This window comes from Rhododendron vialii, chromosome 9a, assembly GCF_030253575.1.
Source record: "Rhododendron vialii isolate Sample 1 chromosome 9a, ASM3025357v1".
NCBI lineage: Eukaryota > Viridiplantae > Streptophyta > Magnoliopsida > Ericales > Ericaceae > Rhododendron > Rhododendron vialii.
In genome coordinates, this window is record NC_080565.1 from 13050189 (window position 1) to 13075545 (window position 25357).

The 25357-nt window shown below is 44.2% G+C and overlaps 1 protein-coding gene across 1 annotated transcript; it reads right to left on the reverse strand.

The window, feature by feature from the left end:
• LOC131300574 (dihydroorotate dehydrogenase (quinone), mitochondrial) lies at positions 1-23984 on the reverse strand. Its single transcript, XM_058326480.1, has 11 exons — positions 23671-23984; positions 22627-22709; positions 21611-21934; positions 21177-21432; positions 19826-19906; positions 19633-19740; positions 19522-19551; positions 3046-3183; positions 1174-1211; positions 1002-1101; positions 1-329 (listed from the first exon to the last, which is right to left on the reverse strand). Exons 1-11 carry the CDS (start codon positions 23830-23832, stop codon positions 255-257), a joined length of 1395 nt encoding a protein of 464 aa, XP_058182463.1. The 5' UTR covers positions 23833-23984; the 3' UTR covers positions 1-254.
• Between the last annotated feature and the right edge of the window lie 1373 nt (positions 23985-25357).

A 25357-nucleotide genomic window follows, 5' to 3' on the forward strand; every position in this document is an offset into this window, starting at 1 on the left:
TACCTTAAGAGTCACTTGACAATTAGCTTAATCAATTCAAAATCCACTTACATGATCAATTAGATTCAAAACTGTCTTTTCCAACCCCAAAAAATTATGTTAAAAAGCAAAAATGGATAACCAACAAATGACAATATACCTTGAGAGTATCACTCGAAAAATAAACTAGACAGAGCTTCCAAAATCCTCGTCTCGTAGGGCTTCGCTCCTCTAACAAACTTGAGCACCGCTCTCTCACTGTAATTGGATCAAACCTATCTAAAATCTGCTCCAACTGCCTCATACACATTCTTGAAACCATCACTTTCCAAGCATCTAGCAAGTTCAGCCTAAAAGAAGAAAGTAGCATTTGCTCATAATACAATCTGTATCCATGAGAACCAAAATGAAATGAAAAATAAATCCAAGTATCCACCTACAAAGAGAGCTGAGAATAAAATCTCGAAGGGCATACAAATGACTTGAACTACCGACAAATTTTGATCTAAATCATGGATGTCATAACACCAATGCCACACCACATAATGAATGGTTTATCAAAGGCAACCATGGATCCACAAAAAATTCTATTCTCGACTAACCACATCCCTCCCAATCAGGTCCGATAAAAAGAACAATCAGACCAAGACCACTCCAAAGTCAACCAGGGAGAGAGCAAGTTTAGCTATGTCGATTCAAGTGAAAAAGTTGTTTGAGCCAACAAAAATGCGAAGCAAACATACCCTCATGAGGAGGCAAACGCTTCAATGGGTTGTGTGTGGCCACTACATATCCACTAGCCAGTAACTCAGTTAGTGCTACTAGGGGTATACTGAGTAGAAACCTTACGCCCAGCTTTATTACTTCACCCAACAGAACATCTCAAAAGCCCATATTTCTACCCTCAATAGTTACAGATCTTACAATTTTCTATGCTCTTGCGCACACATACACGCACAAGTGTAAGACATTTTATCCATGCGTGATGTTTTAGTAATCGAGACATGCATAAAAAATTGTACCTTTATCTCAGGAATAAGGGCAGGCCCCCCATAGGCAAATGCTGTATAGAGCTGAACAAGAGTTGCACCAGCTCGTATCTTCTTGTATGCATCCTCACCACTGAACCAAATGCTAATTCAGTCAAACGTTTTGAAATATTGATGATGACGATAATGATGACACAAGGTTTACCTGCTGACGCCTCCACATCCAATTAAAGGAATCTTTCCCTGATTACATCAAGAAGAAAAAAGAAGGCTTGAGGCCCACAAATTGCACAAAACACAAAGAAATGAGTTCCAAATGGAATGATATATGTTGCATGTAAACAAGTAATCTGCTTAACAGCCATACAGAACACAGCATAGAAAAGTTTCTGATTTGCTTCTTCAATGGTGAGATCGCATTTGTTCCTCTAAGTGATATTCCTAGAGGTGAGTGAGACCCCGAGGACAGGAATGACCAAGCTTTCCTCTCACCCTTAATTTAATCCTCAAAAGCATGGCTCTTCCTCCTAGGTCCCCTGACAAACATCCTCCTCCTTATCCAAGATTGAATCCCCCACCGTAATCCGAGCTCTAAAATTGCACCTCCGAGGAGCATTCGCCATTCTATGAAGACAAACATCTCAACAATAAACCCAGCCTTAAGTTCTCATCTTGGTCATCTACCTTCGTTTGTGTGAAAGTGCGCTCGCTTGTGCATTAGGGTTTCCCACCCGTAGTTGACCATCGTGGCACACCGAAATGCTCAGATATAAACACTGAAATGCCTTCTTGCATTTTCTTTTCATGTTTTCCGTACTTTGTTTTTTTGTTTCTAGTGGGGAGTGCAGCAAGAGTATATATGGACAAGATCAAGAATCTCACAACGGAAGATTGGATTCCACTCATCTAAAAATTGTATAAAACAATGCAAACAATCAAGAAACCTTATTGGGCCCCCAAACCTTATTGGTTTGTCTTCCGGGATGCGGTGGACGTTGTTTGGAGGCAGTGGTGGATGACGATCAGTTTTGTCCAGGTTAGGTTTTGGTGTCGTCAGGCTGTTCTCTGGTGGGCTGTTTCTGGCAGGATGCTCCCTGGTTGCCGTTGTTTGGGCCCGGGCTAATTAGGGCTCGGGTGGTGTTCCGGTGGTGCTGGTGGCTGTTTCGGCGGAGGTCGTGCTGTTGGTGTCTCGGGTTTCTTTTGGTTTTTTTGTCTTTTTGTTTTTGGGCTTGACCCTTTAGGTGTGCGGGCTTGTCCCAACAGGTGTGGGCTTTGTCCCAATGGGTGTCCCTTGGTTGGTTTCTTGCTAACCTCGGGTTTGGGTCTCGGATGGGCATAGGATTATTTTTTGCTTTGCAACTCAAATGGGTCTCGGGTTAGGGATATGATGCCATCATTCCTTGTTCCTAATAATCTTTGTAACAATTTCAAGGATTAATTAAAAAAATTTGCCTTTCAAAAAAAACAAAACTACTCCGTAGAACACTTCAGCTTACGGACTAACATCAAGACATTCTCAAATGTCTTCTAGCTCCTCTCTTTCACCACATCAGACTCAAGGGATCCCCTTCCAGCCGTTTTATACCATTTGGCTACGAAATCCTTCCAAGGATCATTGCTTATCAAAAGGAAGAGAACGAGGGACTTATAAAATAAAATTCAGATGAGCAAGCTTATCAAAAGGAAGAGAACGAGGGACTTATAAAATAAAATTCAGATGAGCACTTTTTATAGGAACAAAAACAGAAATTAAAACATCATTTATTTGCCAAAAAGGACTTAAAATCCTCCTCGAACAGAGATTCCATTCAACCCCTAATAATAACACAACAAATTCTGGGACAATTATTGGGATTCAGAAAGGGTGAGAAAAGGCTAAGGGATATAAGTAGCAAAAGATAAAAATGCTCGACAATACGAGATACAATATTTTTCTTTGAAGTTGTGCCATGAATTTCTATACTGGTCCACTCCTCCCAATGGCTTTTCCCCAACAAATGGAGAAAGCCAAAACAACGCTTAGCTCTTCACTTGCATGATAGAAATTGCACAGAAGTAATAGAACTAACTAACATACCTTCGTCAAAACATACATCTCCTTCAAGGTATTGGTGGACAATGGGAAGAGAGGCTTTCCACTTAAGCCACCAGGTTCTTCAGCTACAGGGTTTTTACTCACAGGATCTGGTCTTGAAATTGTTGTATTTGATATAATCTAAAAGAAAAATAACACAGAGAATCACAACTCAAAAAAAAGAAAAAAACATACTAATTTGAGTAGAAAAGGAAAGACGGAACATTCAAGATCATGGTCAACCAGTGTTGTGTACTCTTCATCCCTCATGCAATATAATTAATCGAGATTCATGGATTTTAGAAAGATAAAGTTGACATTTCTGAACATAAAATAATACATCGTTTACTACTGGGACAGCAATGCCAAAGGTTTTTTTGTAATGGGTGACCCTGGAAACCCTAATCTGTTGATACAAGTCCTAAAAGAATATCAGCAACGAACATGTTGAGATTTCAATAATTGAGATAATTTCTTCCACCCTACCCTTTTGTACAGCATTTCAGATTATGTCCAACAACAATTACTAGAACAAAAAATCTTTGGTCTTCCACCACATGGGGCCAGTAGTTTACTTGTGAGCTCAAAATTCTAGTCCTTATCCATGGCCTCAGGGATGTTTCTGCATTGGATTATCCTAAGTTCGACCACATCCTCTGCTCTGTAAAGTCTGAAGGCATTTCTAGTTGTTTTATCTAGTAGTCATGCCATTTCAACTGGTGACACTTAAGCCTCGTAGGCCCAACTTCCTTCGAAGATTCTGCATCATACGGCTGCCCTTCTCGGCTGCTCTTCTGCATATTTCTTTCGACTAGAAATTGAAAGAATACCGCTGAAGAAAGAGATGTGGAAGGTTGTAGAGTCATATCTTCTAAAGGAACAACAGAACCTGGGTCCTAGGAAGATGATTCGCATCAAGATGCTAAAAGCAATAATTCTATGCCAAGTTTAGCCCCAGAAATAACCTTTATAGTACAGAATATAACCAGGAAAAAATAATCAAAATGGTTTCATGGCATTCCTTATTAAAGAAATCGTTGTAGTGGTTTCATTTCTACATATTTGATCCCAAGACCTTGTTATAAGAAATCACTGCATTTGATGTGTTCGGCCAGCACGTTTCCCCGACAACTTTACCATATAACCCAAAGTTAACACAACCAACAAATAAGCCTATATTATCATAACAAAATTGAGCGAGTCAATTTTGTTTTGGCTGTTGATGCCAATAATCACATATCTAGTACCAGCCATATTAGCAAATTGCGGCCAAAACAGTCTCCCCAAGCAGCCACTTAATACGAGGAAATAAAGAAAAGAAACGAAAAGGACTTGATTTATAGTTCATCTTATCAATGTATGATGCAGGTCCAGAGATCTTCACTTTGTCAGCATTCAAAAGGTAATTACTTTTCCAAGATCGAAATTAAAGGATTAAGCTGAAGCTGCTGAACAGTTTAACTAAAACATTTGGCACCTGGTAACGCTAACAAACAATTCATGCACGGTAGATATAGGATAAGTAACCATTAAACCATGGGTGCAGCTGCCAAAGGAACCAAGGCACGACAAAAAATGTGAAAGCTTGTCCACTAAGAAAACTTAATGAGAACTTGTTCACTAAGAAAAAAAGTGAAGTTCGACCATTTTTTGCCACAACAAAATGAGGTCAGTTTGAGCACCTTAACCAGCTTGGCGTGGTTTGTGAGCATACATGCTAGTAAATTAGAACAGGCCTAAGGATAAGGAACTTGATTATACACATAAGAAATCTCTGCCATTATAAGATCAAAGCTGTTATTATAATGTAAAATAGTTTAACAATACTGGTATGTGAGTAAACATCTAGGAGTAGCACCTCTAATCTGAACAGAGAACAATTTTATCCCTAAGCAAAAATTGCGGCTACATAATTACACAACAGAAGGAAATGTTAAAGCACAGCGGATATAGGATTTTATAAAGTCCACATGCTTTGTGAAACATGTGTTGTAATCACATGGGAACCGTGAAAAAGAAAAAAGAAAAAGAAAAGACTCATTTGTGCAGACAGCCAACAGTAGTTTAATAACAGCTTTTACGACCTTAAATCAAATAGTCCAGACGCTACGAGCTGTTCATGAATGCAGCTAGCAAAATTATAACAGACAGCTCTTTCAGACTTGAGCTTGAGCAGAGCTTTGGGAGAACGGGACTAAGCATAGCTAGAAAAATCCAAACTAGGGTCAGCTTGACCTAATATCATTTCCATGGTATAGATGTTCCAAAATGTTTCACTTGAAGCCCATTTCATCTCTAAATCACAGACAGAAAGGTGAAACAGTTGGTACATGCCTTGCGGCTTCGTAGTAGCACCATGTCATCTCCATAGCCCTATCACGATAGCATGTTGGATCACATCGCCACTAGAGTTTAACTGTCCAGACTCCAGAATGATAAACATGTCAAATATGAATCATGATTCCTCCAATTGGTCACCGTGGGTTTCACACCACAGTACGCCTGCAATATGAAGCTCCCAAAAAGCAAATTGTGTGGCCCGTGATCCTTGATCCGATTTCCTCCTCCGTTGGTTCGTTGATCTCCTAGCCTTCTCATTCTAGCTTGCACAATGAACGCACGTCTAAGACCTGGCCGGGGGTTGCCCAGCAAGGCCCTCCGGCGAGAGGATGAGAACGTGCAGAGAGCAAAGCAAGAGACTAGGGTTTAGGTATTTAGTGGCCTGTACCTCTTAGGGTTGTCGTCCTTTAGTATTTATAGAGTCTCTTTGCCTTGATCTCCAAGTACGAGCACGTGCCTTGCACGAGCTAAGTGGCGTCATCGTGACGTCACCGAATAGATCTGGTAACCGTTTTGGTGTAAGCTGGCACATTCCATGTGCGCTCATGATTATCCTTTGGCGTAACCGTTTCTGCACGTGGAGAAGCACGCGTTACAATAGTTGGCCGAGCCCATTAAGAGACTTGTGAGGAGAACACGCCGACGGGACTTCCTCCCTGAAGGTGGCCGAACCTGAGTTACCCTGTCGCCGAGCTCAGGGTGAATACAATGTTGACGGATGGTCCTCGGCCTAGAGTCGAGCACAGGTTTAAGCACGGCCACAGATGGATTTGGTCTTTGTTATTCAAGACAGACAATCATGTTCGGCCTGCTACAATAGCCCCTCAATCTCTGCCGACGCTGAGCGCATCGTAAGGATTGATGTTGGATCTTGGCCGAACTCGCCGATTGCCGAACGTGAATAAATAATGAGATTTGGCCGAGTCTCGTTCATCCTTATTTTTGAGGTAGCAGCAACCGCCAGGGCCAAATACCAATGGGAGAATGCCAGGTGTCACTTCCTATTTGGGCACGGCTAGCTGAAAGGATACCAGGAGCGTGGAGGAGTTCTGCCAGGTTGTCCTATCAATGCCACGTGTCAAGCGTTGATTTGTTGCTGGTTCGGCGGTGTCAGAATGAGCGGGAAACTCGATTTCCAACCCTACCTCTATATAAGGAACGGTGAGAGGAGAGAGACAATGCTACAGGCTCTGTCTCTCTCTAGACCTCCATTGCCAGAGCTTTCTCCTGCGCCCGTTCATCTTCCAATCTTGGTTCATAACGGATTCATCATCAGACCTTGTTGAAACTTCAGATATGTGTTTGATATCCACTCCTCTTCATTTCTATAATTTTTATACCCTTTTTCATTGCTTTTCTGGGTTTTTTGGAGGTTTTTTCGTTCTGTATGAAGAGTATGCCCCTGGGGATGAACAGTGATGTTCGTCCTTGTGTTCAACTAGTTCTTTCGAGCCCCAGCTTCGATGCTGGTGGGCTTGGCCGACGCTGGAATGGGCCGAGCCCAATGGCTTTGAATTTTTTCTTTTTCCTGAGCTTGAGTCTTAATAGATTGGTATAGGGTGGGCCAGTAGGGTAGCTGAACTTAAGGAGATCCTCGTCTGTCGCCGACGATCAGGTTTCTCATTAATTTCTTCTTGTGTTGATAGGTTTGGCTCACCCGGTTATTATTTCTTCCGACTCCGAAAGCTCGGGGGACGACTCTGGAGACTTGATAATCCGAGAGTATTTGGAAAGGCACAGAAGCCAATGCCAGATCTCTTCAATCGCTTCAAATATGTCAGCCGATACCAGTGACTCAAACGCCGAACGTGACCACGAGTACGGCGGGGACGAGTTCAATACCGAGCCTGAGATCTCATTCACACCATCAACCAATTCCGAGCCCGAGCCCGAGCTTGGGGCTGTGGCCAAATCCAGATTCAACCCTCATGTCGAGGAAACTTCTTCTGCACGATCTAGGCGTAGCGAAGTCCCATCCGAGGGTAGAGAGTTCGCCGACCTCTACGAGAGGGGTCAAGTTTGTCCCCATGCTCATTTTTTTAATGGGGAGCCTGGTGAATATGAAAATTTTTGCCGAGAGTCCGAGACTACAGTATTCCTGACGACGTTGTTGTTAGTCGGGTGGCCAGCAACCGTATTTGGGATAAGAGAGAGCACCATCCCGAGCACATCATGGTCCCCTTGATGGCGATTTGTGAAGCGGGGCATCGGTTCCCCCTTCACCCATTCTTAAGGGAACTGTTGGCTCGGTTCAATTTAGTCCCCCACTACTTCGCAATCAACAGCTATAGGATTGTGATGTCTGTGATTGCATTGAAGGAGCTCCACGGGCTGGAGTTCTCCGTCGCCGACCTCTTCCATACGTATATTATGTCTAGGCATGGTCAAACCGAGCGTCGGTATTTGTCAATGCGTAGGGATAAGGAGCCTTTGTTGGACGGATTGCCCGACACTGATAAGTGGGCAAATTTTTATGTTGAAGTTAGTGGCAACTTTGAGTTCGTCGACTAAACCAACCGTAGGCGCAGTGTTCCAAAGATCAAAGATTTCAGAGGCAGCTTAATTCCCTTTGTTAACGCCGAGCCTGATTTTGCATTTTAAGTTTTCCAGTATTGATTGTCATCATTCTTTGCAGATCACTGAGCCATAACAAAGACTCAACAAACGTTGTCTGTCGAGAAACACGTAGACGTCCTTCTTTCACAAGTTTGAAGAGACGCTCTGACGCTACTTGGTTACGTCCCGTTATACAAGGGAAAGCTCAAAAGGAAGGAAAAAGGGGAGGGGCTGAGCAAGAAGGATAGTGGCAAAAAAAAGGGCACAGTGCAACCAGGGGGTAATAAGCAGCCGAAGCCGAGTGGGAGGGGGAAGGAGCCGAGGGTGAAATTCCCCACGTTCAAGAGGCCAGCAGAATTCTGGTTCCAAGAGAGTCAGCAGATCGAGCTTCCAGGTATAAACATTCCTCTTCAAACCCTTGTACCTGAGTTTGCAGGAGAGATGGGGAGAAGGAACGTGATCCGAGTGAACATTAGGGATGGTGCCGCGGTTCGGCCGAAAGAGGTTGATTTGTCCGAGCCTGTTGAGAAGAGGCAGAAAGTTACTCGCGACTTCTTCCCAACCAAGCCGCCAACTCCATATCCGAGTGAGAGGGAAAAGACCGAGTCATCAGCTGTAGGTGCCTCGAAGGCAACACAAAAGTCAGTGGACTCGGCCGGACCAATTGTTGTCAAGGAGTTTACTCCCTCCTTCGCTTTGGCCGACGGGAGGGTGGTGAGTATTGAGGACAGCGTCAAGCTTGAGCCCGACCTAGCCGTCGCAATGCTGCGGGGTGTCGCTCTACCAAGGGATATGGATGTGGGCATGCGTGCCCGTTTTCGGAATTTCCGGATTCCGAGACACGAGGCAAGGGGCCCGGGTCGAGGGAGCGCGAGCGGGGAAGCAAGCGCTCGCAAAATACAGAGTCGCCACTCGGGTTTGAAGGTCCGACACCCAAGGAACCGTATCTCGAAGCACTTGCCGCGCTGTTTGATTTGAAAAAGTTAAGGAACCAGTCCGTCATAACCATATCTGGGTTCGGGAGCCAGGTTACGAGAGGGGAAGGGTTTTATGGCACCCCTCTCGCCCAATCCGGAGATCGGTCTCTACTTAGGCATTTGCGAAAATGTTTGTTTGCGATTTTGTCTCATTAATCAATTTTTAGCCAATTAGGGCGGGGGAACAGTTAATCGGGGATTTAAAACTGTAGCAGTTTGCAGGATGTGATGAGATATGGCATGGATTAGTAAGATGACAGGTAATAAATGGAACGAAGTTCAAAACATCGATCATACATCAAGACAGCGCTGTGTATGATTTTGGCACGAAGAAACAGCCAGCTTGCATGCGTGAGTTCATCCGCATGCGAGCAAACCGTCGCGCGACATATCCATACCCTCGCGCGAGTGTTCATGTTTCACCAATGGTTTGAATTTCATTCCCTTCTGGGCTCTGGAAGGACCAGTGCTCACCCAGGTGCAAACCAAGCAGTTTATGGGTACTTGAAAGTAAACAATATTACAACCAACAGATAGAAATATTATGAAAAAGCAACCCCTAAACAGTGGGGGTGTCTAAACAAAGGCCAAGGCCAAGCTGCTCATGCAAGGGCATTCCCTGGGAGAGAGAGAGAACCATCGCGCGACAGTGTGAGACAGCCGCGCGATTGTTCTGACTGGACTTCCAGGAATTGCTTTGCATACTTAGGGCTCTGAGACATGTTCAGGAGCATCCCAAAAGCATTCCAAACCAAGAGGTGTTATAAACTAAGCTTAGCAATGATTTTCAACATGCAAAATAGCAAAGCAGTGAGCTAAATCTCCTTTAAAGACTTTTAACAGACTATAAGCACGATAATAAACTTAAATACCAGGGTCCCTTCCCCACGTGGTCCATTCTCACGCAGACAGAATCGTCGCGCGAGCATCTGGGACCATCGCGCGAGGGTTTCCCTGCTAATGGCTCTTGAAACTCTGCCAGCTTTAGGGCCAGAACTGGTATCAATTACCAGCCTTGACCCTGCCAGCCCCCCTCAGGGGTTCGAACAGTGAACAGAAAGATATTATACCTTTGCCTTGAGTGCCTTGGAAATGGCTTGAATGATGAGATGGTGAGATTTGGAGGGTGATTATGTGGGTTTGAGTTGTGTGAAGTATTTGTGCTTGAGCTCTCCTTCTTCTTTCTCAAAGAGGGTTTTTTTTGTAACCCTTTGCAAGGAAGCATATGGGTGTATTTATAGGAGGAGAGGGTTAGTGGGTGGCTAACCAAGCCCTTGTAACCAGCCAGCAATGCTGGTTACAAATGCTTGGTGGAGGAGTGGGGTGGCAAAGGTGATGGGAGAGTGGGGGGTGAGGTGGTGCAAGGGGAGCCCCCCCAGAACGCTGTTCAGCCGAGAAAACGGGGTCACATGGGTCTGTAGCCCCCTGACCAACACGCAATCTGGGTGAAAATGACAGGTGTTGACCATCGCGCGATGAAGTGAGACCATCGCGCGAGGGTTCAGCCAACCCCGCGAGGGTCAATGGTCAAAGCTTTGACTTTGACCACCACCTGGCAAATGAACCATCGCGCGAGGGTTCCAGTATGTCGCGCGACATTCAAACCCAAGGTTCAGGTTCTGATTTTAAGGTTTTAAGGCTAAGGATGGGTTCCTCACATACCAAACTCAAGCCATTCCAAGTTCTCGGGACTGTTTCGACCTGACTCATCATCGGGGAATCAAATACCGTAAGTAAACTAATCTGGAAGCCCAGATTGGGGTGTCTACAATGGAGAAGGTGCCTGAGGATCTATGGCCGACCCTGATACACGCGAGTGCCTACCTTGTGCAGGTTTGTTAACTCCTAACTTCGAATTTTAAGCCGTTTTCTTTTCCTGAGTTTTGAATTCTCCTCATTATGCAGGCTTGTCAGGCTCTTCTTCAAGCTTCTAACAAGGCCCACGTTATCGCAATGACCTCAAGACCGAACATGAACGTGTGAAGTCACTGAAGATTAGCCTGAAGACGGCGAAGGCTCGGGTGGCCGAGTTAGAAAAGGAGAAAGACGAGGCCGAGGAGAAAACGAAGAAGTCCGAGCATGAGGTTGGGAAAGTTTTTAGAAGGGAGAAGAGAAAAATGAAGGAAGTTGATGAAAAGGCCTATCAGGCTGGTTTTGACCGAGTCGGGGTCGAGTATATTAGAGATGCTCGAAAGATGGTAAACGAGGAGGTGGAAAAGAGGGTGCCTGTTGCTTACAGGAAAGGTTACAAGGACGGCGTGGCTGCTGCTGCCAGCGCTCTTCAGCTGGAGTCTGACTCGAACTTGTACAAGTCAATTCCAGCAGATGTTGTTCCCGAACTTGTCTTGCCATATACGGATGAGGAGTGTGCACCACTTCCTCCCGAGGAGTTCCCAAAGAGTGAAGAAGACATTGAAGATGTCTCTGGGGATGATGCTGAGGGTGGAGATGGGGCTGCTGGGCAAAAGACCGGTGAGGTCGGGAATGAGAAGGTGGTTGAAGGTGCTGAGAAGGTGGCCGAGGAGGCTGAGTAGGAGCCAATGAATGTCAATAAAAACGTCGAGGTCGGAGCTAATTTTGCTGCTGAGGATACTGTCCGAGTTTGAGCAAACGATTACCCTTTTCCTTTCAAGTCTCTTAATTTTTTGTTTGAACATCTATTTTTGTTGGACTAGATGGATCCGAGCTTGGATTTTTCCGTTCTAGATGAAATAGTTTGTAGGGGGGTCGGCACCGAACGGTTTACCACGCCGTACTTCTCATCTTAGGGAATTCTTCTACACTTTACTCGTTTTGAATGAATGCTTTTGTTAAATTCCTCGTTTGCAATGCTTTACTTTCCCCTTTGCCTAACTTGATTGATCCTTTCAATGTCTTTGGGATAATTTGATAGGCTTTGCTTGTTTGGATGGTAGTTGTCCGTAGCTCCCACTTTGGTTGTGGTTCGTGAAATTGTGTTGATAGGTTACTGAGCTTGGCGTTGTCCTCGGTTGATGTGCCAGTTTTGAAAGTATGCTTTTTGGAGATAAAAGTTTGATAGGTGCCCCCTACCTGTGGTTGGGGCTCGGCCACAGTGCCAGCCCCTAGCCAAGGTATTAAGGACTGAAGCTGTTAAATGTTTGTGGGTGGTTTGCTCACGTCGTGAGTGTAACCATGCATTGGCCGACCTTGTTGTCTTGCCAAGCCGAACCGAAGCCCAATTTACAGAGGTGATGTGTGTCTTAGGCTCGGTGGACCATATGTCCGGTTTTTGCTTCTTTGGGCAGTTATAGTGGGCAAAGCAGGGGCGTAAAAGCCGTTTGTGGGTGTGACCGAAGTCAACGTTTGTGGTTGTGTGAATGTGAAGATTTTGGCCAAAGCCAACATAAAGAAATTGACATTGTAGTGGCCGAAGCCAATGTTGTCATAATGAAAAAACTAAGATAATAAAAAATAGGATAGTTAGTGGCCGAACATGAGGCACACTGTTGGTATTTTAATTACATGTATGCCTTCTTCAGATTCTGTGTATTCCACGGGTTGGTAAGGACTTACCCAGTCATGTCCTCTAGCACATAAGCACCTTCACCAGCAATCTTGACAACATGAAAAGATCCCTCTCAGTTGGGCTTAAATTTTGTTTTCTTCCTTGCTTGCACAACTTTTCGCCAAACCAAATCATCTGGCTTGAAGGTCTTGGTTCGTACATTTCGGTTATATCCCTTGGCCACTTGCTGCTGGTATTCTGCGAGCTTTAGGCGAGCGTCGTCACACTTTTCTTCAGCCAAGATGAGTTCTAGCTCTACAGCTTCTTCGTTTGTTTTGGGGTCGAATGTTTCCGTTCTGAGAGTTGGGAACTTCGACTCCAATGGTATTACGGCCTCCATTCCGAATGCCATTGAAAAGGGTGTCTGGCCAGTGGAGCGCCTTGTTGTAGAACGGTCAGCCCATAGAACACGTGGTAACTCCTCAGCCCATTTTCTTCTCTTGGAGTTTAGCTGACGATTGATCCCGGCACAGACAGTCTTGTTTGTGGCCTCGGCTTGGCCATTTCCTTGGGGGTAAGCTGGAGTAGAGTTAAAGAAGCGAATCCCAAATTCAGTGCAGAGGCTGGTGAGATCCTTGCCAATGAATTGGGTCCCATTGTCTGATACGATGGCGTAAGGGACGCCGAACCTTATAACAATGTTTCTCCAGAAAATCTCCGAATGTCAACCTCTGAGATTTTCACAAGAGGCTCGGCTTCTACCCATTTTGAGAAGTAGTCCGTTGCCATGATCAGGAACTTGAAGCCTCCTGGAGCCGTTGGGAGCTTGCCCACAATGTCAAGCCCCCATTGTGCAAAGGGCCAAGGACTTGTGATGGGGGAAAGATTCTGGGCTGGTTGCTTTGGGATAGGGGAGAAAAGTTGGCATGGTCAGCATTTGCGGACGACTTCTTCGCAATCTTTCTTCATGTTCTTCCAAAAGTATCCCTGACTCATTGCTCGTTGGCAGAGCGAACGGCCGCCAGAGTGGCAGCCACAGCTACCTGAGTGAAGCTCGCCGAGAATCTCGGGTACTTGGGTTGGGTGGATAACGAGGAGATAAGGGCCGGAGATAGATTTCCTGTAGAGTTGGCCACTTTCTGAGAGCCAGTAGTAAGCGGCTTTGTTCCTGATGTGATAAGCTTCCTTCTTGTCTGCCGGTAGAGTATCATGTTTGAGGAACACAACGATCTCGTCCATCCAGCTTGGACCGAGCTCAACGTTGAGGACTTCTGGAGTGGTGTCAAAGCTTGGGTGGTCAATGCTGCCAAAGTCGATGGTCCTGAATTCAGAGGCTTTGGAAGCTGAGGCAAGGCCGGCGAGTGCGTCTACATGCATGTTGTGTTCGCGGTTGATCTGTTAAATTTTGAAATTCTTGAAGTGCGTGATGAGCTCGGCTGCTGTTGCTTGGTATTTATGCATTCGTGGGTCCCGAGACTCATAGTCCCCAACTACTTGATTAGCTATGAGTTGGGAGTCACAGTAGACAATTAGATCGGCGATATTCATCGCAATTGCGGAGCGTAAGTCAGCAAGGAGGGCTTCATATTCAGCTTCATTATTGGTAGTGGGGAAGTCGATGCTGAGAGAGCTTTCATGAAGTGTACCACAAGGGGAAACTAAGACGACCCCTGCCCCAGCTCCGTTGCTGTTGGAAGCCCCGCAGACATGTAGTCGCCCTGAAAAAGTTGCCAAGGCATTGATGCTTTTGTTTGTTCGGCGGCCGGTTGCGTAGTGGGAGTGTTGAGAATTTCCGTGTCCTCCGGTGTTGATTCTGCGATGAAGTCGGCGAGAATTTGACCCTTGATCGCCGTTCGTGGCTCGAAACGGATGTCGAAGTTTGCTAATTCGACTGCCCATTTAGAGACCCTGTTGGAGAGATCAGCTTTCCGGAAAAGGCTTTTAAGAGGGTGCTCTGTTAAGACGGTGATGGTGTGGGATTGGAAGTAAGGTAGGAGTTTCCTTGCTGCCGAGACGAGAGCAAGTGTTAACTTCTCAAGCGGTAGGTAGCATGTTGGAGCTGGGAGGAGCCTCTTGCTGGTAAAGTAGATGGGCATGTCGTCCGTGCCAACTCGTCGTACCAGTGCTGAACTTACTACGTCGGCGGAGACGGCAAGATAAAACTCCTTTGGTTTCACTAATAGTGGGGCCGAGCTTAAGTATCCTTTTAGTTTGGCCGAGGCGGAGTCGCAATCCGGAGTCCACTCAAAATTGCGTCGACTCTTGCCCTTCAAGGATGGAAGAATGCGTGACACTTGTCTGAGGATTTGCTGATAAACCGGTTTAGAGCCGCTGCCATCCCAGTGAGCCTTTGTACTTCCTTGATTGTTCTCGGTGGGCGCTAGTCTTTAACGGCCTTGATCTGGTTGGGGTCGGCTTCAATACCACGTCGAGTGACCAAGTGTCCAAGGAATTCCCCTGCACCCACGCCGAACGCACACTTTTCAAGATTTAGGCGAAGCTTGTGGATTTTAAGGATTTCAAAGACTTCAGCCAACTCTTGGAGGTGGTTGTATTCCTTCTGGCTTTTGACAATGAGGTCGTCGATGTAGGCTTCCACGGTGTGGCCAATTTGGGCGTGTAGCATCTTGAATATGGCTCAGTTGAATGTGGCGCCCAAGTCCTTGAGCCCAAAGGGCATGTCTCAGTAGCAAAAAATGCCATATGGTGTGATAAAAGCAGTTTTTTCCATGTCGTTCAAGTCCATGGCTATTTGGTGGTAGCCACGGTAGGCGTCTAGGAAGCTTAACCGAGCATGGCCTGCCGTTGAGTCCATAAGTTGATCAATCTTGGGGAGTGGGAACCACTCCTTTGGACAAGCATCACTGAGATTGGTATAATCGACGCAAACACGCCATTTGCCGTTTTTCTTCTTAACGACCACTGTGTTGGACAGCCAGGTTGGGTATTGTACTTCTTGGATGGCGTTGGCTTCCAGCAAACGGTTAACTTCTTCCACAACGATGTCGGCGTGTTCAGCTGCTGAACGCCGCGCCTTCTAGATGACAGGTTTGGCGTCTTTCTTTATGTTGAGAGAATGACTGATAAAATTGGGGTCGACTCCCGGCATCTCGTTAAGGGTCCAAACAAAAACTTCTGAGGAATTGGAACATTTCTTCGCGTTTGTCATTACTGATGGAAAAGCTGAGTAAGAAGAAACGAGAGCCATCCTCAATGGGCATTTGGATGAGGCCCTCTTGTTCTTTTCCTCGGCATTTTCACCGATGTCAATAATTGCCATGTCCGGGACTTCAACCCATTGAACTTGCTTAGCTTTGGTGGAATTGTGGACAACTGAAACGTAACACTTCTTGGAGGCGACTTGATCGCCACGTAGGTCTTCCTGTCGTCCATTTGCGCCAATGAATCGGACGACCTGATGGTATGTGGAAGCAATGGCCTGCATGCCGTGGAGCCAAGTTCGACCAAGGATTGCATTGTATGGGCTTGGCACGTTGACGACAATGAATTCAATGCTCAATGTTTTTGAGCCGACAATGATTGGTAGGAAGATTCGACGGAGTGGCCAAACGGGTGCTCCGTTGAATCCGATGAGAGGTACTTCGGCGGGTTGTAAGGCCGATTCTGGTAGATTAAGTTTTTTGAACAGGTCAAAGTACATGACCTTTGCCGAGCTTCCTTGATCGATGAGTATGCGCTTGATGTCATGGACTCCAATTTGGATAGTTACAACGAGGGCATCGGAGTGTGGGGTTTGCACACGCTCGAGGTCGCGCTTGGTGAAAGTTATTGTCCACTTAGGCAATTCTTCTGGACGCGGACGTTTGGATCTAGGTCTTACCGCGAGTACCTGCTTGGAAGTGGAGGCGCGATCGAGGTCGGCACGAAGGTTTGTTTCAGACTCCTTTGTCACGGGGCCGTGGATAACGTGAATCGTCGGCCGTGGCTCATTTGAGTTGGGATTTCTGGCAGGTTGACGGGTGAGTGTTTTGGTTCGATCAATGTACTGGTCGAGATGGCCTTGAGCCACCAAGCGCTCCAACAGTGCCTTGTACGGGGCGCATGCCGTTGTGTAGTGGCCGAGCTCGTTATGATACGAGCATTTTTTCCTTGGGTTCTGATCTTCTTGGTCAGTGTCTGTGCCGAGCTTCCTTGTTGGCCACTCGAACCATGGTTGCCTCATTATCTCTTTTAGGAAAGACCAAATGGGCTCTTTGAAGTACGTGGTTTCAGCCACGTGGTCGTGCACCTTCGGCAGACGTTTCTTTCCTTCCTTGATGTTGTTGACGTGTTTCTTTTGCTGGGACTGTTGGGTTATGATTGGCGCTGGCAACTGGGACGTGACCGTTGGAAGTAAGGTAGTTGGGTTCGGTATTCCCTGAGCCGCTGGGTCCGCGTAAAATTCTTCAAGAGCGCAGAATCGCTCTACAATGCTCATCAACTCGCCCATGCCGTGGGGTGGGCGAATTGCAAGTTCGTCCAGGATCTTGCTGCCAGTTTCCAAGCCATTTTTAAAGGTTCGTGCAGCCCAGTACTCGTCGATTTCAGGGATTTCGTTAAACAATTGCCAGTATCGTTCGGCATACTTCCTTAGTGTTTCAGATGGGAGCTTCCTCATCTGGGATAATGACTCAGGCTCCTTGGCGGTCTTGTTGCTTGTAATAAAGCGAGTGTTGAAGGCGCATTCAAGGACGGCCAAGTTCCGTATGGATCCAGCGGGCAATTTGTTGAACCACTGGAGTCCGAGGGAGCCGAGGCTGGACGGGAACGCCTTGCATTTGATTTCTTCTTTTGTGGTGCATAGTTCAATTGTTTGACGAAAGTGAATCAAGTGAGTGTAAGCTTCGCAAGTGGTTGGGTCAAACTTTGTGGCAAGTGGAAGTCGGATTCAGCGGTTGTGTTGATTATGTGGGATGTGAAGGGCGAGACACCAAGATCCTTCAGCTGCCGCTCAAAACCTGGGCGCGGCAGTTTGTCGAGCCCATCGGACCGCGACCGCTTTGAGTCCCTTTCTTTAGACTCCTTTTCTGAGGGTTTTTCCCGATCTCGTTGCCGAAGTTTGTTTCTCAAATCTCTAGTCATTCGATGGGGTCCTTCGACGGACTTCTCTCGTTCACAACGAGTTTTTGGGTCGTCGTTCAGCCCTTCAATGCGTACGCCCTTTCCATTTCTCCGAGACCGATTTTCATTTTCCAGGTTTTCTGGAGGAATTTCACCGAGGCATTTGGAGACATGGCGTCTTGTTTTCAAGGAGCCTTGGCTATAATGAGAGGCCGTGGTTCAGGAGAACTCCGCGCGTCCGATTGAGTAGGTGCTTATGAAGGACCTGGTGGTGTCCCTGGATCTGCTCCGCTCCTGGTGGCTCCTTGAGCAGTGCGTCTCAGAAGTTGCTGGCCGTTTGTAGAGGATGAGTTCCCTGGCGTCACCCTTTTCTGGTGTGAAGCCAAGGCAATCTTTGACGGAGCTACGGTGGCTTGCTTCGTGGGGTTGCTCCTGTGGTGGTGGAGGAGGTGGTGGGGGAGGAGTCTGGCGTCTCCGCCTTCCGCCTCCAACAGATCTGGACGCGGCTGGTGCCGCGTTCTGCATGTGCTGCTTCATTTGAGCCACTTCCGTCCACAGGGCTGCCAGTTTATTGTCCCTTTCGTCGTCTCGACATTGTAGCAGGCGGATGTAGGCCGCCGTTACGTCGTCCGTGGCCGGAGATAGCCCGAAACTGGCAGGGATTTAGATGGACATGTGCCTCTCGGGGAACGGTGGAAGGATCGTGTTTCCACTGGTGTCTTTGGCCCCTGAAACAGTAACATCTGGTAGATCTCCGCCCATGATGATTGAATTTATGATTGTGTTTGAAAGAGGAAGTTGGTTTTGAAGAGGGTTTGAATAAGAAGTTCTGAGGTTTCACGTCAGGTTCACCAATTGTGTGGCCCGTGATCCTTGATCCGATTTCCTCCTCCGTTGGTTCGTTGATCTCCTAGCCTTCTCGTTCTAGCTTGCACAATGAACGCATGTCTAAGACCTGGCTGGGGGTTGCCCGGCAAGGCCCTCCGGCAAGAGGATGAGAATGTGCAAAGAGCAAAGCAAAAGACTAGGGTCTAGGTATTTAGTGGTTTGTACCTCTTAGGGTTGTCGTCCTTTAGTATTTATAGAGTCCCTTTGCCTTGATCTCCAAGTACGAGCACGTGCCTTGCACGAGCTAAGTGGTGTCATCGTGACGTCACCGAATAGATCTGGTAACCGTTTTGGTGTGAGCTGGCACATTCCATGTGCGCTCATGATTATCCTTTGGCGTAACCGTTTCTACACGTGGAGAAGCACGCGTTACTATAGTTGGCCGAGCCCATTAAGCGACTTGTGAGGAGAACACGCCGACGGGACTTCCTCCCTGAAGGTGGCCAAACCTGAGTTACCTTGTCGCCGAGCTCAGGCTGAATACAATGTTGACGGATGGTCCTCGGCTTAGAGCCGAGCCCAGGTTCAAGCACGGCCACAGATAGATTTGGTCTTTGTTATTCAAGACAGATGCGGACAATCATGTTCAGCCTGCTACACAAATAACCAAGTCAAATATGCCAGACTTAGGCTCACCGATAGGACCAGGATATCCTGGGGCATGAGGGGCTTGGAGCCTGGACAATACACGTGGCCAGACAGAGGATGGGCCACCTTTTGCTACACGCTAAGTTGCACTCTAACTAGCTTGATGTGACGTCTCTACAAAACCTTATTACTTGGTATTTAGGCAAGGACCATGAAAAATTCCTCTCTAGCCTGTAGTGCCACACAAAGATTTCGGTTACCTCAGCAACCCAACCTTTACTCCAGTTCAAATCTTATACAGAAACAAGTCTAATGGTTTAATAACTTTTTGCAGATGGGATGTAGAAGGCTAATTTCGTGGTTTGTAGTGTTTGCCAAAATGTCAAATTTCCACAGGACAATCTTCAATCTTTTTCCATCAATCTTATATGGTAATCATATCAATGCAACACCAGATGCCAAGATCCCAGGATATGCCTGAAAGAGGGCTTTTAAAATATTAAACCATTCAGGTGCAGTAATGACATAAAACAAGAATGCACACACTAAACACTAAGAAAGCCTAAATTTCTGAGTGAAAGAAATTATGATGGAAATAGTTACCAATCCATCCACACGGAGAGCAAGAGCAACCTACAAACCCAATAAATGAACCATAAGAACGCCAGATGTGAGCGTAGGATTGGGAAAAAAAAAAAGAGCACTTTTTAATACCGCTGCTATATCTTCAAGGTCCTGCTTAGACAGGTCTGGAGCAATTTTGACAAGTAATGGAGGTGGGCCTTCGTCACCCCACTGCATTTCATCACGAGCAGCTTGAACCTTAACAAATGAACCAGTTAGGACTGCTTCTATTTCCCTTTGCACTGGTCAATGACAAAATAAAGGTTATGCTAGATCTCCAAACCTTCTTAACAATGTCCTTTAATTGTTTCCTTCCCTGAAGCTGGCGCAGCCCAGGGGTATTAGGTGATGAAACGTTGATTACCTACAAAGATCCAAAATGTATGCCTACTAAGATTGGAATAACAGTTTCTTCAACTTGAAGAACTACATATGATAACTGCAACATATACGGTGCAGGATATGCATATCCATGGAAAAATGTACCATTAAACAGAAAGTTAAACTCCTGGAAAAATCATATTCCGCAAAAAGACAATCCCATCCTGTGGGAACTGTGTTAGTTCATTCCGCAAATAATGTATATCAAACCTTTAACCCTTTATTTCATGCAGCTTCTAGAATGCCAAAAGTGGACGGATAGGCAAAAATAGGCAAGACAAATCTGATGAAATACTTGAATCAAAGACCTCCTAGAATTAAGTGTCAAACAAGAGCTAGAAATGTTGGGAAATAAATCAATACTTATTTTTGAAGAGGGGATAAATCAATTAACATATGCATATGAGTTTTTAAAGTCACATTACTCCATGAAACGTGTTTATTAACTAAGGGGGTAAATCAATTACTCCATGAAACGTGTTTTCAAAGTCACATTTCTCCATAAAACGTGTTAATTAACTCTACTGGTTTGCAGTCAGAAATTTGAATCTCAATACCATCCCCAGGGGCTATTTTCCAACATCTTAGATCCACGGAAGAGGAAGGAACTTTAATCTCCAATTTCACAAGTATTTAATATTCGTAGAAAATTAGACTAATTAGTTTTTTTCCAAATATCAACCAGGAAAAAAATCAGAAGGGTTTCCCTGATATTTCATACTTATTTAATCAACCAAAACATCAATCATCATAGAAACTTTGATCATGTTGATAAAGTAAGGGAACTATAGAAATTGTGAAGAATGAGGGATCTTCAATGCACATAGGAAGAACACAGTTGACAAAAGAAAACAGGCCAGAATAAAGTAACAATGCAACAAGCATATACCCCAGCCTATATTACTCAATTTATCCCTAATGAGTTGCCTTGCTAAAGCTCACCTAACATGATAAGAACAGTGGGATTCAAAACTAGCACAACCTCCCATCAGGGAAAAAGAAATAAGCAAAGAAGCGGCACCACCCCATACAAGTCACCTCTACCATACAGAATGTATTCTTTATGCATTCAATGATGATCTTCTAACAAGACAATTCAACAACTATCCCCAAGTACAGTACATATGGATTCAAGTGTCAAAATCATTGTAGCAACCACCGGATCCAAGTACGAATGTATTAATGACTCTCAAAACAGAATAAACAGAATAAACAATTAAAACTTTGAAGCAGAAGCAGAAGCAGCACTATACCAAATAATCAGCATATTGGGATAATGTATGAACTCCTTGTACATAATCTGCAGCTGCATCTTCACTTGTCTTATTCTTTCCAAGGTTCACCCCGAGAATTCCAGGACCAGCTTTCCCTCCGTGTTTGACTTCTTCATTGGAAGCAGATGACGTGCTTGAAGTTTCATCCAACTTCCTCTTCCCGTGCTGGGCACCCAAACGCTTTGCAACCACAACAATTCCTTCACTATTGAAACCATACCTATTGATTATAGCACTGCAAATAAAACAAAAAACAAAGATAAGAGAGCTCTTACAAATCAGAAACATCTTGACAACTGCAGTGGACCTATTTTAAAGAGAAAATTGCATCAGACTCTCCCATTTCGTTAGTTGCGTGAGACTCAGTTGTGCAGAAAACTAGATAAAATAAGAGGCAACATACATTTTCTTACCCTTCCTGCCGCAATCGGAAGATACGGGGCTTTGGATTACCCTCCTGTGGAATAGGAGTAACAGAGCCAGCTTCCACAAAGCCAAAACCTAACCCAAGCAAGCCTTCAACAGCCTCGGCATTTTTATCAAAACCAGCAGCAAGACCTATAGGGTTTGAGAACCTCCTTCCCCAAACTTCAAGCCCTAAAATTGATGGATCTGGCCTCTTCTCCTTAGGAACCCATCCACGAGCAGCAGCAGAAACAGCTAGTTGGTGAGCAACCTCAGGATCTAAAAGGGCAAAAAGTGGATTCACAAGTTTTGTTGCCGAGAATAGCCAACCACTGCAGTCGATTTAACACAGCATATGTTAGTCACAAAGGTTTACAGCACGTCATATTTATGGTCCGAAATTTCAATTCAAGTCAAACTTCAATGACTTCTAACCTCGTGCAGAAAATAAGTTCAATGACAGTAAATGCACACATGTAACTAGGTCTATACTTACATTCAACCGAAACAATAATGTCAACCCAGCCTTCTTCAATTGCACCCTGTCAGACTACATAAGCCCTATGATGCAGTATCCAGCTTTATGTGGGGGTATGGGGGCAGTGCCCTCGGCCTACCAGCCTCAGCACTTCGCCTTCATAAAAGGCTCATACAGTAACTCTAACTCCAAAGTGTGCATTAAAAAAAAAGAAAGATACCCTACATGTGAAACATTAGATGACAAGACCAACAAAAAAGAAAGGGAACGTGAGGCAATCGTCTTGTTTGAGTCTTTGACACGTTGAGAGGACTCCAGAAAACACGATGTGCTAATCACTGTTCCCTAATGGAAACTGGTTGCAAAAGGTGTCACCACCACATTTGAGTGCACGTCTGAGCATCTATTGATGTTTTCTTGTGATTTTTGGGCCTTGAAATGGTGTTATGAAACACAAAATGAAACAGAAGCCAACACCAAGAAACCAAAAACATGCAAGTAAAGATGGAAAAATGACAATAGCCTTCAGCAGTCCAAATGAAATACCAGAAAGTTGCTTCATCCACAGTACTTGCATAAGCTCCTCCAGCAATGACCAGGCCTATTGTGGCGGCTGTGAAGAATCTCCCCTGCAGTCCACAATTACCGGAGACTCTTTAACATCAGATAAGCATTACACAAGTTTCAGTTAAAGATCATAGATCAAATCAGCACGAGTACAAGAAAAGAAAACAGAAAGGAAAAACCAGAATATTTCAATTTGCATTACAACTAATGTGAACTTAAGACTGGTACCCACATTAACAGCTCAAAATGCAGACCTTAAATTTTTGTAAAGTACCGCTTCTTGAACACTTGTCAGTCTAAATGTAATAACTCCTAATAAACAAAAACTTATTCTAAGGCACTGGCATTGCAACCTAATATTTAACTTCACCCCCATATCCCAAAAAAAACTCATACAGATGCGCATGTAAAACCATAACAGGACTGTTTTTCTCTGCATCTAAGCATGCGGAATTCAAGAAAATGCCAATAGAATTCAGATTTCTCTTCCTGTTGGCCGGCACATCTTAAAAACTTAACTTGAGTCTCACCTCTCCTTAATATGACGACCATTTTTTGTCAGATATATTTCTTTTATCATCAGAAATTCCATTCAAGATCATCAGAAATTCCATTCAAGCGGCCCTAACAAGAGTCGTCACAAACGTCCCCTTTTTTTGCTGTCTCACCTTTGACTGACACTAACTGCATTTGCTTACGGCCTGCCTAGTGCGTTGATAAAGCATGAGGCTCACGTACCCACAAATAAGAACACACACACACTCTTACGAATACAGAATATGAAGTGGGAGCAAAATTGACTCAATTTAAATAAAAAGAGTATAAAAATTTCCTTCTGTACATAATAATGCCCATCTTTTCACTCCTCACTTCCCATGAATCTTTCTCTAAAAATCCCCAACCCCCTTCCCATGTACTCCCTTAGAAGGCTCAACACATTTCTAAATCTATCTTGAAGTATAATATACTACAATCATATATCTGAGTAAGAGAGAGAGAGAGAGAGAGAGAGAGAGAGAGTACTTTCTTCGACGATTGGGGAACTCCGGGTGCGGCAGAGGAAGAAGAAGAAGACGACGACGGCGTAGAGTAATGTCTCGGAGCTCCAACACGGAGAGCACCAGAAGGTTTCAGCTTCCGATGCAAGCAATCCCTCATGAATTTGAGTGTAACCCTTGTACTCATTTCGCTATTTTTCTCCAACCCTTTTCAGCTATGATGAACCCCAAAAGAAATTATTCCACCGACTTAAATACTCAACTCAATAGTTGCACGAACTAATCCTGAGACCTAGAGAAAACAGTCCGACACACCGCGTCTGGATTTGGAGAGAGAGTGTTTTTACGTAGCTTTTTTCTGAGAGAAAAGAACTCCCGCCGTAACCTGGCCCGAATCAGGGAATCATCCAATCCAGCCCGGTTCAAGATCCGGGTCCGATTCTTTTTCCTAGGTCGGTATGTTTCTTTTTTTTAATAAGTACTACTTTTTTGTAATTTTCAAATTTAAAAATAATGGACTTATTGAAGTCTAAAAAAATTCAATATGGATCTTGTTTGATACTGTAGATCTCGATGAGATCTTTTAAACGGTACAAAAAGAATAAAAAAATTATTTTTGTAAATACATTTATTTTTAAGTTTAAAAATTAAAAATAAGTACTTATTTTTTAAGTAGGATTAGTGGAATGGGGCCTACCATATTGGTATTGTTTCGGATTTATCACTAATTAGTGGGGTACTATTATTTTTTCACATCAACAAAACCCCATAAAAATATACATTTATCAAAATAAGTATTGCCTACGTCCGATAACTTAAAATTAGTACTTCATTCGTCTCTTTCTTAAGTGTCCAATTTTTTATGGAGACATCATTATTACACTTTAAGGGTCTGTTTGGTTCATGGAATAGAATTGACAATGGAATGGAATTGAGATTGGAATATCATTTCCTTTCCTAAGTTTGGTTGTACTTTGGAATAGTCATTCTCATCTACAATGGAATGGTGTGGCAATAGCAATTTTTTTGAGTGGCAATATTAATTTTCGGTGTGGCAAAGAAATGGAATGACAATTCCTTCGTTTTTTTAATGGAATGACAACTCATTTACTAAGGTGAATTGTGATTTCATTTGAAATGATCATTATATCATTTAATAGTGAACTAAACATGGGAATAAGTAATCCATGGAATGACCATTTCATCCCAACGCTGATTCCATCGAACCAAACATACCCTAAAAGTTATAAATTTTTGCAATTACTAGACATTATTATTACACTTTTACGAACTAACTTTTCCAATATAATCTTCTTTTAAAAATAAAATGAAAAATGTTCTTACTTTTGTCCACTAGTTTTACAAAATAGACATTTATTAGAGAATATCTCAAAATGGAATATTGAACTCTTAAAAAAGAACGAAGGGAATACAACTATTTATTGTCAAATTTTAAAAATATATATATTAACAACTTATCAGATATCAATGAGTTCTTTTAATTTATAAAAAAATTAAAATATTTTCTTGAAAAGAATGTGTTATTTTTAAGTTCTCATTTTGTGGAGATAAACATTATGGGACAAAGGTAGAAGCAAATTCAAATATAACCAAATATTATCAAGCATCGGCCTATACCGATACATTAGCGGAAATGAATTGCAATGGTATAGTATTGGATTTCCAAATAAACAAACCAGACATTACACTAC